The sequence below is a fragment of the Natator depressus genome, chromosome 18 (genome assembly GCF_965152275.1).
Source record: "Natator depressus isolate rNatDep1 chromosome 18, rNatDep2.hap1, whole genome shotgun sequence".
Lineage (NCBI taxonomy): Eukaryota > Metazoa > Chordata > Testudines > Cheloniidae > Natator > Natator depressus.
Window position 1 is genome coordinate 22424328 of NC_134251.1, and position 16871 is coordinate 22441198.

General features: G+C 38.7%; 1 protein-coding gene across 9 annotated transcripts in view; it reads left to right on the plus strand.

Annotated features, from left to right (window-relative positions):
- CAMTA1 (calmodulin binding transcription activator 1) overlaps positions 1 to 16871 on the plus strand; it is a 918369-nt gene that overhangs the window by 21664 nt on the left and 879834 nt on the right. For all 9 annotated transcript variants that reach the window (XM_074933836.1, XM_074933834.1, XM_074975524.1 and 6 more), the window contains exon 2: positions 10105 to 10223. In XM_074933836.1, the coding sequence (XP_074789937.1) occupies positions 10105 to 10223 (119 nt within the window). The remainder of the gene's footprint in view (positions 1 to 10104; positions 10224 to 16871) is intronic.

A 16871-nucleotide genomic window follows, 5' to 3' on the forward strand; every position in this document is an offset into this window, starting at 1 on the left:
GGAGTGGAGAAAGTGAATAGGGAAGTGTTATTTACTCCTTCACATAAAACAAGAACCAGGGTCACCCAATGAAATTCATAGGCAGCAGGTTTAAAACAAATAAAAGGAAGTACTACTTCACACAACACAAAGTCAACATTTGGAACTTTTTTGCAGGGGATGTTGTGAAGGCCAAAACTATCAGTAGATGTTGAAAAAAATTAAGTTTTTTGACAATAGGTCCATCAATGGCTATTAGCCAAGATGGTCAGGGTAGAAACCCATGCTCTGGATGCCACACAGCCTTTGACTGCCAGATGGTGGGACTGGACAACAAGGGATTGATCACTTCACACTTGCCTTTTCTGTTCATTTCGCTGAGCTCTGGCATCATTCTCCTAGGTTGAACAGAAATATTCATTGAGTGTGGATACATACTAGAAGAAATCAAAATGTTACAGGTAGAAAAGTTAATTTTGCCTTTTATCAATAGACCATTGTGTGGAGTGATAACATTGATCATATGTGAATGGAGGTTGCTGTAGTCTGGTGAATCTGGCACCTATAAATTGAGTGGCTGTATCAAGCATAAAAATCCGTTTCTTCTGCAGCTTTGCCTGTAAAGACTCAGCTAGTTATTATTGAAAGGAAACTTGAGTGACGATGGTGATCTCCACAACTCTTTAAGCTTCAGTTCCCTTTGTGATACCATCATCTGTCCCAGATTCCAAATCTCCTTTGTCATAATAAAGTACAAGGTTTTTTACCCTGCATAAATTTGATACAGATTTTTGTCTAGCTACAGTGTATTCAGTGGACCAGTCAATAAGCACTGTAATAAATCTGGCTTTTTATATGAATTGTTGAGATCTTTTTGTCAGTTATTGGGCTAGTTGCACTTCTGATCCCTTCTGCTGTCTGTGAGTGCACCCCTGTTCAGGCCTGTAGGGCAATCACCTGTTTTGGGTAGGAATAGTGTGATTTTTCCCATTCGCAGACTGGGCATTGGGCTGCAGTACCCTACTACTAACTGGTTACATCGGTAGATCTGACTTCAGAACCTGCAGTTCTCTTCCTCAGGAGCTATAAAAAGTGGCATCCAGTGACCAAAAGGCTTTCTTAAAGCAAAGTATTGTTTGTTTAATATTAAAGCATTTCAGAGAAAAGAACTTAAAACAATAAACAGTCTATACATATTCCTGTTTTACCTAAGGCTTATTATCCCCTTAGAAACTTGGGGAAGGCCCCAGCTTATTCAGACATTATTGCAGGACATGTCTCTGTGTCGGTATCAGTCTGTTTCCTCCACAGATTGACAACTGCCCCAGCTCCCTCTCTCTAGAGAGACCTTTTACCCATTCAGTGTCCATTACTAAGCTCCCAGGCTTGGAAAAACAATTGTGTAGTTTTGTCTGGGGCCTGGAAATAGCATCTTCACTAAGCCATTGTCTTGTAATTGTCCCCAAAGGTTTGTTGGGAGACTGCTTATTTAGAGCTATTGAGTTGCCTTTCTGTTTGTTTTTCCAACAGCTCCCTATTAAGCTAAATGGATACATTTGTACAGAAAGCCCAATGTAGCTATACAGTGACTATCTTGCTAATCAGGTTACATGTGGTAATTATTACAGATCAGAATTCCTAGATAACACAGCAGCTCCACATTCACCACATCTTTCTTAAGATATTTTGCAATTTCCTTTCCAAAAGTCTTATGTTACATGGGTGTAAATATATTTTGAGCCCAAGTTAAGGATGTTTTCTGTAAATTATAGAGTATTTTAAAAATCTGTAAACCTGAAATTGTGTTTAGTGAATATGGTAAATTACGTTAAATGAGGTGGCAAACTATTGGATCTCGTGTTTCATCTTATGAAGAGGTCGGGAAAGAGGAACTTCCTATGGACAAAGTAACATGTATTCTGCTTTCATGCATTTCACAAATTAAACTGCCTAGCTGTGACAGCATTAGCTGATTTGCAACTGCATAGTTGTAACACAATATTAGAAAGAGGACATTGTCCTTTTGAAATTAAACCAAATTTTGTTGCTGCAGCAAGAAACCGGACTGTATTTTTGTACTTCAAAATGTACTTTGGGCTAGAAAATAACTCTTTGAATTACCTGGCCTGTAGTTGAAAGGCCTTGTCCCAAACTCTCTCCTTCCAGCCCCCGCTTCTTAGAGTACTAACAGGGCAAAGCTCTTAGGCATAGTTTGACTTGTATATTTGGGGGAGCACCTCCAGTCAAGCCAATGGGGCCATGCATGGGGGCAAATTCTGTGCTGGCCCACAGGGGTACCATTTCAGATTTTGGGGAGGGTGATCTTTAACCATGATTCCAGGAGCTAATTAGGCAACTAAAAAATAAATTTTTTTTTGAAGATAATAGCTTAGAAATTATCTGACAGGAGCATTGTGTCTAATTCCTGTATCAAAAAAGAAAATTAAATAAAAGACTCACTCAGCTCTAATACTAACATGATCTGACATCTTGTGGCAAGTCACTTAAGGGACACTGGTTAGGTTTAAAATTGTCATGTATATTCTTAGATACTGTTACTAAAGTCAGAATGGACCATCGTTATCATCCTGCACATTGCAGGCCACAGAACCTCACCCACTTGCTCATGTGGTAGACCCTAATCTCTGGCTGAGTTACTAAAGTTCTCAAATATGGTTTAAAGACTTCAAGTTAAAGAATTTACCATTTACACTAGTTTAAACCTGCAAGTGACCCATGCCCCATGCTGCAGAGGAAGTGAAAAACCACCAGGGTCTCTGCCAATCTGACCCGGGGGAAAATTCCTTCCTGACTCATATGGTGATCAGTTAGACCCTGAGAATGTGGGCAAGATCCACCAGTCACTCAGCTCATTCCCAGCATTTCCTGTTCTTTCCTGCCAGACCTGACTCTTCTATTGTTGGGGGGGGGCTTCTCTGCAACAGTGTTTTTCCCAGTTAGTTCTTAGTTCTTTACTTCCCATTTTATACTCTTAAATTGCTATGGTTTTGTACTCATTTGTTTAATGTACTAATTGTTAGTAGAATTTCAGGTTTTATATAGATTTCTTTTTTCCTAGTAAGACATTTCACGCTTAAAATGCTCTTCTATGCTGAAAAACCACACATATTCAAATAAAAGTGATAAGCAAATTGCCTGTGCTGATTTTGCAACCAGTATCACCTTCTGATATACATTGAACTTTCACAAGTCATGATACTAAACTGCTCAAGATAATTAAGACCAAAGCAGACTGTGAAGAACTTCAAAAAGATCTCACAAAACTAAGTGATTGGGCAACAAAATGGCAAATGAAATTGAATGTGGATAAATGTAAAGTAATGCACATTGGAAAAAATAACTCCAACTATACATACAATATGTTGGTGGCTAATTTAGCTACAACTAATCAGGAGAAAGATCTTGGAGTCATCGTGGATAGTTCTCTGAAGATGTCCACGCAGTGTGCAGCGGCAGTCAAAAGAACAAACGGGATGTTAGGAATCATTAAAAAAGGGATAGAGAATAAGACGGAGAATGTCTTATTGGCCTTATATAAATCCACGATACGCCCACATCTTGAATACTGTGTACAAATGTGGTTCCCTCATCTCAAAAAAGATATACTGGCATTAGAAGAGGTTCAGAAAAGGGCAACTAAAATGATTAGGGGTTTGGAACGGGTCCCATATGAGGAGAGATTAAAGAGGCTAGGACTTTTCAGCTTGGAAAAGAGGAGACTAAGGGGGGATATGATAGAGGTATATAAAATCGTGAGTGATGTGGAGAAAGTGAATAAGGAAAAGTTATTTACTTGTTCCTATAATATAAGAACTAGGGGCCACCAAATGAAATCAATGGGCAGCAGGTTTAAAACAAATAAAAGGAAGTTCTTCATTCAGCACACAGTCAACCTGTGGGACTCCTTGCCTGAGGAGTTTGTGAAGGTAAGGACTATAACAGGGTTTAAAAGAGAACTGGATAAATTCAGGGAGGTTAAATCCATTAATGGCTGTTAGCCAGGATGGGTAAGGAATGGTGTCCCTAGCCTCTGTTTGTTTGTCAGAGGGTGGAGATGGATGGCAGGAGAGAGATTACTAGATCATTACCTGTTAGCTTCATTCCCTCTGGGGCACCTGGCATTGGCCACTGTTGGTAGACAGGGTACTGGGCTGGATGGACCTTTGGTCTGACCCAGTATGGCCACCCTTATGTACTTAAAGCTTCAAGTAGGGGATATACTTCTCAGTATTTGCAGATTGAAGTAAAGTGATTTAGGAGCACAAGTCCCATTAGGTCCTTTTGAAAATCCCACCCTTATGTACCTAAATATGAGTTTAGGAAACCTAACTTTAGGCTCCTATTTTTTGACCATTTTGGCCTATGTATATTTTTAAAACAAGTGACTAACTTTTTGTTAATGTGTAGGAAGTCTAAATAACTTTTCATTGTTAATGCTGAAGAAATTTTGTTTTGAAGTGACAAATATTTTATGTCACTAAGTTTGTAGTACAGATACAGTTTTTGTTCCTGATATGGCAAATGCTTATGTACATACTTAATTTTAAGTTAATGAATAGTCCTATTGAAGTTAATGGGACTATTCCTGTAGGTAAAGTTACATACCTGCTTAAGCATTTATAGGTTCAGGGCCTTAATTTTCAGTACTTGTGCATGTGACTTTGATTATTGTTTGTCAGTTAGTATCTTAAGGGGTGGCTATACTCCATAGAATTTAGAGGGAGATTATCGCAAGAAAAAGTTGGGGGGTTTTTCTTTGCTATTATCATGGTAGGTACATGTTGTTCAGAAAAGAAACATGATCTGCTAGGGCAAGTTTTCCATTGTATTTGTGGGATAACAAACCACTTTAACCTTATTATAGGAGCTTACTCCGTGTGGCACAGAATGCCTTTTCCCATCAATTTCATGTTAACTTCATCACAGTTCTTGTCAAAGTTGAATGGGTGAGATTTCCATCATCTATCAGACATGAAGAATTTTTTCATTATGTGGCATCTGCTATGCTTAGAACTGCTGTCTAGCTTCTGCTACTGTGAGGCATCTTTACTTGATGTCTGAAGTGTTCTCTTTAGATCATAGGATAATAAATACTAAGGTAATAGGGGTGGATAATGCTAAAAGGTGAGCTCATTTAGCAAATGAATGTTGAGCTTAGGAGAGGATGAGGAAGCATATACATATCACTTAAAGTAATAAACTATTTTTTGTTCTCTTCAGTGCCATTTGGTCAAACTTACCATTCAACAAGGTTAAATCTGTTTTGGAGGTCATCAAATCTGGCTGTCATCTCATGTAACAGTATTATTTGGATGGCTGGACCATTTTTAGGCCCTACCCTGAGATGGATTTTTCATAAGTCGTCAGTGTGGTAAAGCAGGATGGCAGCCACTTCCATGCTGCTGATTACTTTCCCCTGGTCTACACTAGGACTTTAGGTCGAATTTAGCAGCGTTAAATCAATGTAAACCTGCACCCGTCCACACGATGAAGCCCTTTTTTTCGACTTAAAGGGCTCTTAAAATCGATTTCCTTACTCCACCCCTGACAAGTGGATTAGTGCTTAAATCGGCCTTGCCGGGTCGAATTTGGGGTACTGTGGACACAATTTGACGGTATTGGCCTCCGGGAGTTATCCCAGAGTGCTCCATTGTGACCGCTCTGGGCAGCGCTCTCAACTCAGATGCACTGGCCAGGTAGACAGGAAAAGAACCACGAACTTTTGAATCTCATTTCCGGAGACTGCGGGAACTGTGGGATAGCTACCCACAGTGCAACACTCCGGAAGTCGACTCTTGCCTCGGTACTGTGGAAGCACTCCGCCAAGTTAATGCACTTAGAGCATTTTCTGTGGGGACACACACACTCGAATATATAAAAACGATTTCTATAAATTCGACCTAATTTCATAGTGTAAACATACCCTTTGAAATGGTCTGGCTGGGTGGTTTTAGGGTTGGCTTTAGCCATTTTTGGAGTTCTGAATGTGTACTTCATTAGTCGTTCTTAAACTTTATTTTGGTTATTAAGTGTGCTTGTCAGAGCACCCAGTGCATATGCAATATTCAAAAAAGCAATTTTAGAGCCCGGCTTATCAAATAGATTCTAACTTTCTCTCTTACCCCATTACTGTAAAGGAAAATTAACTTTAGATCCTTTCTAATATTCCCTCAAACAAAAAAAATGTGAAAATAAGCTTTAGCTCTGCACTGTGCCTGGAGAGTCAAGGGCCCTGGTCTGGATGTACCCTGTCACCAAGACTCCTTTTAATTTAAATCAGGGGGATGCATAGTTGGTAGGCCGCATCTGATCTCCATTCGTGAAGTATAATAGGAGGAGAAACCCTTTGTTTTTAAGTATGTGGATTTGAAGGGTTAAGATCTGGGGCCTGTCAAGTGTTTATACCTAGTCATTGCACAGTTCCAAAGCAGCAAGTTGTATTAGTACCGTGCCAAACTTTGTCCCTCTCAGATCGCTATTTACAGAAGTCAGTTTCACCAGAAACATTTTTTCAGTCTTGAGAGGTTGGTTATTCACCAAGGAAAACTTCAAGTATTTAAAGAATTTATTCTCTCATTTTATATTTTGTAGGTTCTTAATAATTCCTATAATTTTGTCTATATCCTTTTCCAAGGAAATTGGTACAAGTGAATTTGTACAGAAAACTGCATTAAATAAGATCTCAGAAGACATAGGATAGCAAGTACTAGATCCTGGAATAATATCAGACTGGGAAAATTCTTTCCTGTTTTGGCTTTGACATTACAGCATGAACCAGTAACATCCAATTTCTTGTAGAAAAGAGCAAACCCCAAAGTGAAACCACTATTCATGCTAAGAGTTGCACTCAGATAAGTTACCCTGAAAGGGCCATAAGAGCTGCTGTGTTACTCCTGGAGATCAGCAGTTTATGTACATGGTTGCTAATTGCATGAATATAACTCATTAGAGTAGATGTTTATTGTGGAGTTTATCATGAGATCTAATTAAACTCAAAAGATCTAGTGGATCTAGTTTGCTCTCTCAGTTGCACTTTGTCCTGATTGCAGGCCTAGTTGCACCCTATCTCTTCTTTGGTCTCTCTGACTGCACCCTCTTAGGTATCTGGCCTTGTGCCTTCACCTCTCTTAGGGTTGGAATTTCTCTGTTTTCCCACTCTTGCACTGGCCCCAGTACACTAGCTTCAGTACACTGTGCATTGACTGTGCTTGCTCAGCAAGGCCAACTGGGTTTGACACCTGCAGTTCTTCCCTTTGGGAGTCTATGACCAGTGTTAGGTATAATGACCAGTAGGGTTGCCAAGCCTCCAGGATTGGCCTGGAGTCTCCGGGAATTGGCATTGATCTCCTGGCAACTATTGAAAGCAATCCAGGAGGATATTTAAATAGGATATTTAAAGAAAATGACATTACATCGTCACAGCGGGGGGGGGGGGGGGGGGGAGGAGGGGAGAATCTCCCGGAATAGCTTCAGAGTTGGCAACCCTACCAGACAGCCTTCTGCCAAAGAATTGTTTGATCTTAACAATAGGAATATAGCATAGAGAGAAAAGGATTTTAAAACTATCCACATGCATGTCTTTTACCTAAAGCTCTACCATCCTGTGATGGTCTAATTTGAGAGACACTAGTGGGTCTTGGGTGTCAGCCTGAACAGTTCCCTGGCAGCAATTAATCTCCCTCTGGAAAAGAATGTCTTTTTACCCAGTCTGAGTTCTTTCACTGTTCTCAGTTCCCAGGACTGCCCTGTGTGGCAAAACAGGTTTTGCACCTTGACTGGAGTCATGAGGTAGAATCAGCTCAGGCATTGCAGGCATTGTCTGTTGACCACTCTGGATTGTTTACTGGGGGATGGCCAAGCTTGAGTCATTTCCCCCTTCCTGCTTGTTTTCCCAACAGTCCTGTTGATTTAACCCTGTATAGTTAAGGAGTAAACATCCCAATAACCTGGCCAACACGCAGTAGTCATAAACTATTACAGAGCAGCTCATGTCTGTCACACGCATCACTGCATATCGTATAAAATAATCTGCTGTGCTTGCATGAGCAGTTGATCTAACAGAAAGCATATTGTTGTACTTCACAAAAGAGAGCACAATCAAGCCCTAAAAATACTTGGGATATTCAGCTGCTAGCTTGAACCCAGGTTCTGCTTTCCAAAGTGATTTTAAAATCCTTCTAATCCTGTATTTCTCATTTTATTTGTTATTGATTACTGTAGCTATATATGTACCATAGGTTCTCAGCTGTGTTTGTGTGTATAAAACTTTCTGTTGATGGGGGGGGGGTCCAGTTAGTTGGCCCAAATTTGGTGAGTGATGTTGCAACCCCATGTGCCAGTTCACAGTACCAGTCATGGGGTCACAATGCTACAACAAACATGCAGGTTAGTGTTTGAGGACCTTCTAGAGAAAGTCAGTCTTGGCGGGGTAGGGGGTTTGCATAAGGGCAGCATGAGTATCTTTTCAGCTATTGTATGGGGGTGGCCTCCGAGGCTGAAACAAACAAAAATGTTGAGTGGGTGTTTGTGATTGAAAAAGAATTGAGAACACTTATACAAACTTTGAAAATGACTACTAACATCATGTTGGCTTCTGTGTTATGAAAATAAAATGGACTGATATTTGAAACACAAATCTTTAGTATTTTATAAATGTAGGGTCTGAAAAATTTACCATATACTTATGAGCCAAAGGCTGTTGGGAAGTTGATGTTTGTTTAAAAGGTACATATGGTATATAAAAACATACATAAAATATATACAATTATACATATTTTGACTATTCTCACTCTATAAACCATCTAGAATAGAAATGGGTGGGGTGAGATAGAACTAACAAAACTTGTGCCTGTTATTGAAAATGTTAATAGTACTGGGATTTCTACTAGAGTGTTGCCTTGAATTCTGCTAATAAATTTGAAGACCCGACCCTTGTGGTTACTGGAGAGAGGCTAATTTTTGTCTCACCCTCACTCCTTTTCCCATTCTGCAGTCACCTGACTAATGCACGGGGAAAGACTTTCCATCACTCTACCCCCACTACCAGCCCTCTAGGTACTCTGAGGCCAAGTTTACACTAGAACCTTTACATCAGCTGTGCTGCTATAGTGTGTCTGGTGAAGACACGGTCTGCTGATGGGAGCACATCTCCTGCTGAAGTAGCACCAATATGGACAAGCGCTTGGATCACTGTAACCTGCCTCGCTCAAGGTGGTATCTTTTTCACACCCCTGAATGATGCAAGTTAAATCAACTTAAGTGGTCGTGTAGCTCTGCCCTAAGGAACTGTGTGTGCTTTCCCAAGTGGCTGAAGAATGAAACTGATCTGATTGTGGTCAGATGATCTACTTCTCTCAGATCTCAGTAGCTAGTGGAAGTTGACAAGACTGAGTTTTTACTCTGCTGCAGCTTGACAAAGCTGTTTCAGTAGCTGAAGAGGTACTGGGGACGTCTGCAGATTTCGGCCAGGTATATACTAGAAGAGGTTTGCCGGTATAGCAATACTGGCAAATCCTCCCAGTGTAGATGCAGTATAAAAGTGCTTTTTCCAGAGTATCTTATACATAAGTTCCCCGAGTGAAATAATATATACCAGCAAATATGCAGTGTAGTTGCAGCCACGTCAGTCCCAGGACATTAGAAAGACAAGGTGTTTGAGATAATATATTTTATTGGACCAACTTATGTTGGTGAAAGAGACAAACTTTCAAGCTCTGCAGCTTGTTTCTCTCACTATATCAGCAAAAGCAGTTTTTTGCTGCTATAAAAATGTTGCTAAAAGTGATACCCCCAGCAACATTACTGTATTGGCACAATTCTAATGGATACCAGGCCTTCGAAAGCTGGCATTGCTTCAGTTTATATTCAGTTGAAATTCAGAAGGTTACCTTCATGATCATAAGGGATAGATATTTAATGTTTTTAAAATTAAATCTTAAATTCTCCCAAAGTTTATTGGTTTTCCTACTGCCACTTGCCATGGAAAACTACCTGCTCCTCAGTGGCAAGTAGGCGAGTGGATTTTTCAGGTCTTGTTAATTTGATTTTATTATAACAATTTCCCCCCTCATGTTACATGCATTATATGTATTCTTTTCCTTCTAGATGATCATGGGAACAGCAATGGCAGTCATGTAAAAATCTTTTTACCGAAGAAGCTGCTTGAATGTCTACCAAAATGTTCAAGTTTACCAAAAGAGAGGCACCGCTGGAACACTAATGAGGTAGCAATTTTTTTTGTCTTTTGATAGCACTTTTCTTGGTGCTTATTGGCTGTTTTCTTGTTCAAGAAAACTCAGGAAATATTGTAGGTGAAATTGTTAATATGGAAACCCATGACCTTTGGTATCTAACAGAAGCTGACTCACTTTCTGAGAAGCTTGTGTTATTTAATGAGCTTTGAATTGTGCTTGTTTCAAAAAGACAGAATGAGCATGCTGACTAATTTGGCAGGAGTCTGTTCTGTTTGTATATGTTGCAGTGTTTCTCAAAGGCTTAGTTAAACTCTACATGTGTCTGATTTAAATATTCTTACTGTTGTCAGGACTTGATGAAGATATGGCTTTGGTACTGTACTAAACAGTATTGTTTTGAAAATGTGAAATTACTCTTAAAATGGATAATGATAGACTTCCTAGCAGTAAAACAATACTTATTCCTCCTTGCAAAATGGATTTGAGACTTAGCTAGCTTAGCAACTTCTGAGAAACCCTTGTTAAGAGCAGAGGATGCAACAAATAAGGTATTTCAGACCTGCAGCCCAGTTCTAAAAACAAAGCAGGAGGTGATTCTCTGACTGTGCCTGTGTAACTCTTGTTAACCAAAACAGGATTTTTGCGGTTGTTGTCAAGACAAGAAATGTACTCATTCCATTAATATTCAGTTGTTTAGGGGTACAAATTGAAACTTAAAATGCACTCTGTGTGTAAACCATTGCCTATTGAGTCTTAGGCAGTAAGGGTTCAAGTTATATCTTAGCACCCTCAATATAGTTTTAGATCTGAATTGGTTGTTCAAATAATACCTGTGGGGGGGGGGGGGGAACCACAAATATTTTAGTGGATACCATAATTAAAATTTGTCTATCACTGTAATCAATTATTTGTACCAGACTTCAAAAGATTTTAACTAAAAATGTACCAACAAAATGTACATGACAGAAGGTGGTCACTCAAGCACAAAACCAAAAATCTTAATTTTGTAAAAACCTGGTTAGCAAAGTTGCAAACATGTTATCACTTTTTGTCTCAAATATAAATTTGATTTTGCAAATTGTAATTTATAAAATATTGTAATAAGGTTAGGTCAGGGTTTTTATTTTTTAATTGCCATCAAACATTTCTAAAGCAGTGCTCAGTATCATGCTTACATATGTGTTGTCTCACATGAATTGGGCTGTAATTTTGCAACTTAGTCATTACATTTTTCTTTTTTAATTGACTTTCTTCTGTGATAGCATTTATATTTGCAACAAAGCATGAATTAATAGCAATTCCTATGATTTTAAAAGATGCTGGTTTTCGGGAAATATTTGGGCAAGTAAAACTTTTAACATGGCTGGAACACTAGAGCAGTATTTTATCTTGAAGTCTGGTGATTTCAGAAACTTCTCTGGATGAAAAAGCCATTAAAAAGTGTAAACTTTGTTTTTTCGCGTCACGTCATTCATACCAGAATATCACAAAAATCTTCACATAATGCTGTCATTTGTGCACATACATTGTAAACTTTAATTATAATATCTCATGCAGATAGCATCTATAGTTATAGGAATTCTGGGTAAAGTTACACAGTACTGAGGTTTGAGGAGAAAACGATTGAATATAGGGTGAACTAGAAGGTGTATGGAATATGATTTGTCTTTCTGGTGCTCATGAGGTGTGCTAGGCTAAGAGAAGAGATTGAGGAATATCGTCTGAATGTGGGGTATGTGTCAGTCACTGCTGGAGTTGTGTTCAGATCTTTTTAATAGTACTTGTGGTATAATTGATGCAGGTATGTCTTAAACTATTTGCCAATAAAATTAATTTTAGCTACAATTACTGTAAGTGATTATGATGATCTTTTCAGCACTACATTGTCAATGGAGAATCAGTTTAGCTTAGTCTTTTAGATGTGGACCGTGACACTGTCATCTGTGCCTTTGTTACCTCTAAAAGGTTATTACCGTAGACCATCACAAGTGATTTAAGGATGATATTCAGTGGCAGCGGCCAAGGGACTAATTCTGCCCTTGGATTAAGGCTCATGGTTTCCATTAACTTCATTAAAAAGAAAAAAGAAAAGGAGTACTTGTGGCACCTTAGAGACTAACCAGTTTATTTGAGCATGAGCTTTCGTGAGCTACAGCTCACTTCATCGGATGCATAGCATATCGTGGAAACTGCAGAAGACATTATATACACACAGAGACCATGAAACAAAACTTCCTCCCACCCCACTGTCCTGCTCGTAACAGCTTATCTAAAGTGATCATCAAGGGAGGGCCATTTCCAGCATAAATCCAGGTTTTCTCACCCTTCCCCCCGCCCCACCCCACAGACACACATACAAACTCACTCTCCTGCTGGTAATAGCCCATCCCTCTTTGAAACCTCTCTTTATAATGCGCATGATAATCAAGGTGGGTCATTTCCAGCACTAATCCAGGTTTTCTCACCACCACCCCCCCCCCCCCAACACACACACACCCCCCTCCAAAAACCACACACACAAACTCACTCTCCTGCTGGCAATAGCTCATCTTACAATGTGCACAGCAATAATCCAAGTTTAACCAGAACGTCTTGGGGGGGGGGGGGGGGTTAGGCTACCTTGCATAATGACTTAGCCACTCCCAGTCTCTATTCAAGCCCAAATTAATATTTGGACTTGAATAGAGACTGGGAGTGGCTAAGTCATTATGCAAGGTAGCCTAACCCACCCCCCCCCCCTCCCAGTCTCTATTCAAGCCCAAATTAATATTTGGACTTGAATAGAGACTGGGAGTGGCTAAGTCATTATGCAAGGTAGCCTAACCCACCCCCCCCCCCCCCCCCCAAGACGTTCTGGTTAAACTTGGATTATTGCTGTGCACATTGTAAGATGAGCTATTGCCAGCAGGAGAGTGAGTTTGTGTGTGTGGTTTTTGGAGGGGGGTGTGTGTGTGTTGGGGGGGTGGGTGGCGGTGGTGAGAAAACCTGGATTAGTGCTGGAAATGACCCACCTTGATTATCATGCGCATTATAAAGAGAGGTTTCAAAGAGGGATGGGCTATTACCAGCAGGAGAGTGAGTTTGTATGTGTGTCTGTGGGGGGGGCGGGGGGAAGGGTGAGAAAACCTGGATTTGTGCTGGAAATGGCCCTCCCTTGATGATCACTTTAGATAAGCTGTTACGAGCAGGACAGTGGGGTGGGAGGAAGTTGTGTTTCATGGTCTCTGTGTGTATATAATGTCTTCTGCAGTTTCCACGATATGCTATGCATCCGATGAAGTGAGCTGTAGCTCACGAAAGCTCATGCTCAAATAAACTGGTTAGTCTCTAAGGTGCCACAAGTACTCCTTTTCTTTTTTCTTTTTGCGAATACAGACTAACACGGCTGTTACTCTGAAACCTGTCATTAACTTCATTGTATATTGTACTGGTTTCAGTTTATCTATGAATGTATTTAAAGGGTTGACCTTTATGGGTGGTCATAGTGGCCTGTCCTGTATTATACCATGTACCAAGAGAAGAGAATCTTCTGCCTAAATTAAGTTTAGCAGCATTAAATTTTCTTCAGCAGAACACAGTCTTAAATATCTGCGTAGATGCACTAATTATATACTATGAATAATAAAATCAGTAGGATATGAGAACAGTGAAAGTGGGGATCATGTCCCTTTCTCCCTGACCGTGGTTCTTATTCTGAATTAAGTAAACTTCGACATTGTTATATTTCTTGTTTAGGATTAACTGATTCTCTCACTAAGCCTTGATTCCATATCATTGTATAAAATTACTGTTATTGAGAGAACATTGTGAATTGTAAGTACTTGACACAACCAAAGATTAGTTTAGTCTGTTGTAGATTATCTTCTCCTCACTCTGTAACTGTATTTTTTGTACTCTTGTAAAACTACTTTGGGGATACTTAACTTAATTTTAAAGACCAAAACACAGTTTCTCAAATATTTAATGTTCAGTACATAGACAAACAGGTTTTTTGAAAACTGGGGTTTTGCAGAAAAATGTAGTAAGCAGTTAGAGAAGTGGGGCATTTTAAAATGCTTACAAATTTATATTGAGATTTGCTTTCAGATTATTCAGCTTTAACTAAAATGATGGCAATAAGTTTGCTTACCAAAATCTCATTTATTTTAAAATCAACTTCATGGTGTTTTTATATTTTACAGTGAAGAAAAAGTTCCTTGTAAATTTTATTTTTTTTAATTTGACCTCTGTGACAGTTTTTTTTACAGCTGCTTATTTTTGTAGCCCTTTCTGAATTTAGTGTCTTGTGTTTTGTAATATTTTGTTATATTAGTTAAATCACCTGTTGCTACATAATTTCCCAAGAGATTTTAAATGCTTTTAAGCTACCTTTTCAGGTTCACAATAAATACATAAGTATGGAAAATCCATAGAAAAGTTATTGTTTGGCGAATTGGGGGGAAAAAAGAAAACCCTGATTAATTTGCATCACATTAAACACAAATCTAACGAAGACTTGATATTTGTAATGTCCGTGTTTTAATAAACAAATACATGTAGGCCGACTCTCACTGAACCTTAGCTATAACCACAGTGCTACATATAACTACTTTCAGAGTTAGGTACTAATCAAGATGAGTGGGAGTGACCAAATGTACAAAATTTATAATGTTCTTGGGGTGGGCAATATTCTTAAATGGGATTTAGTCAAGATGCTGAAACACTGACAAAACAAAAGTATTCTTCAGAGTGTCTGCAAGAAATGAGGTATTTTTTTACTATCTTTTATATAACTCAGTTATGCCTTTTAACTCAAACTTAGTGAAAAGCATGAAGTTACTCAGATTGTTCCTTGTTATGTGTAGTTTGTGGAAACAGCAAGTTGGCTAGTGTTATAAAACCTTGTACAACTATGTAAAACAGCCAGTACTTACAGGGCTGGAGTATTTTGATTACACAAACTAAATCAGCTCTGTAATCTCCTAAGAACATTTCTTTGACTAATTGTATACTGCCTGTTGGTAAAGGCATATAAAATGGCATTTGATAACATCTAAGATATATTAAGTATAACTTTCATTGTATTCAGTCTAGTCTTATGGTTTTTAAAGTTTGGTTTATCATGTAAAGTTAGGGCTGCCAAACGATTACAAAAATTAATCAGGAGATTAAAGAAAATTGTGATTAATTGATGTTTTAATTGCACTGTTAAACAATAATAGAATACCCTTTAAATATTTTTGGATGTTTTCTACATTTTCAAATATATTGATTTGAATTACAACACAGAATACAAAGTGTACAGTGCTCACTTTATATTTTTGATTACAAATATTTGCACTGTAAAAAAGAAAAGAAAAAGTATTTTTCAGTTCCCCTCAGACAAGTACTGTAGTGCAATCTCTTTAGAATGAAAGTGCATTTTACAGATGTAGAAATTTTTTGTTACATAACTGCATTCAAAAATAAAACTATGTAAAACTTCAGAGCTTACAAGTCCGTGCAGTCTGTCTTGTTCAGCCAGTTGCTAACACAGACAAGGAGATAATGCTGCCTGTTTCTTATTTAGAGTGTTACCTGAAAGTGAAAACAGGCATTTGCATGGCACTGTTGTAGCCAGCATTGCAAGGTATTTACGTGCCAGATATGCTAAACATTTGTATGCCCCTTCATGTTTCATTAGCATGGGAGCATGTCCTCTGGAATGGTGACGGAAGCATGAAGGGGCATATGAATGTTTAGCATAATTGACATAAATATATTTGAAAATGTAGAAAAACATCCAAAAATATTTATAATAAATTTAAATGGGTATTCTGTTTAACAGTGTAATTAAAACTGCGATTAATCGGGATTAATTTTCTTATGTTAATTTGTTTGAGTTAATTGCTTGAGTTAACTGCAATTAATTAACAGTCCTATGTAAAGTATTCCAAACGCTAACTTCTTATTGAATCAAGTAATCTACTGAGGTGCAATGGAGCATCACAAGGAAGAAGTGGCTTCTAAAATATCAGTACCCAGGGGTGCTGTGCCTCTTGGCATGTAGAGTGTCTTCCTGTCTCTTCCTAGCAGAGCTCATTAGGTTGACAGAAGCTGGGGATACCTGCTGTTAATCACAGAAAAAGCTCTCTTGAAGCTGTCTTCGTAGTTGAATGCACCACAGAGAGATTTATCTTCTTCAGGAAACATCAGAGCCATAGACTGGCCATGTGTTCAAGAAACAGTGATATTTGCAAGTACGTCTGTATATCTTTCTTTAAGTAATACCAAAGACACTGTGCTATAAACTCCTGAAGTTAGTTTTTTGATTGACAAACCAGTTTGACTATAGAGAATACTAAATTTTCCCCATAGAAATAGATTCTCTCAATGTCCTAACAAAATCCAGCAGTACCTCTCATATTTAACCTTTTCCTCCCTGCATGGTAAAGAACCTCAGCTTATGTCCAGTCTTTTTCATCCCAGTGTTCAGGTGCTTCTTGAATTACTGCAACTCTGAAGATAGCCATTGAAAGCTGTCACTTATCTGTTGAGGTATGTATTGACTGTCCAGTCAGTGTACTCCAGGTCAAATCATGTTTAGCATCATGTCAGTTGTGATTTTTAGCTCACATAATGCTGAACGCAGTTTGCCCTGGTCTGAATTAACTGGACAGTATTGCCCAACTTTGTGTCATGCAACTTTAGTCTTCACAG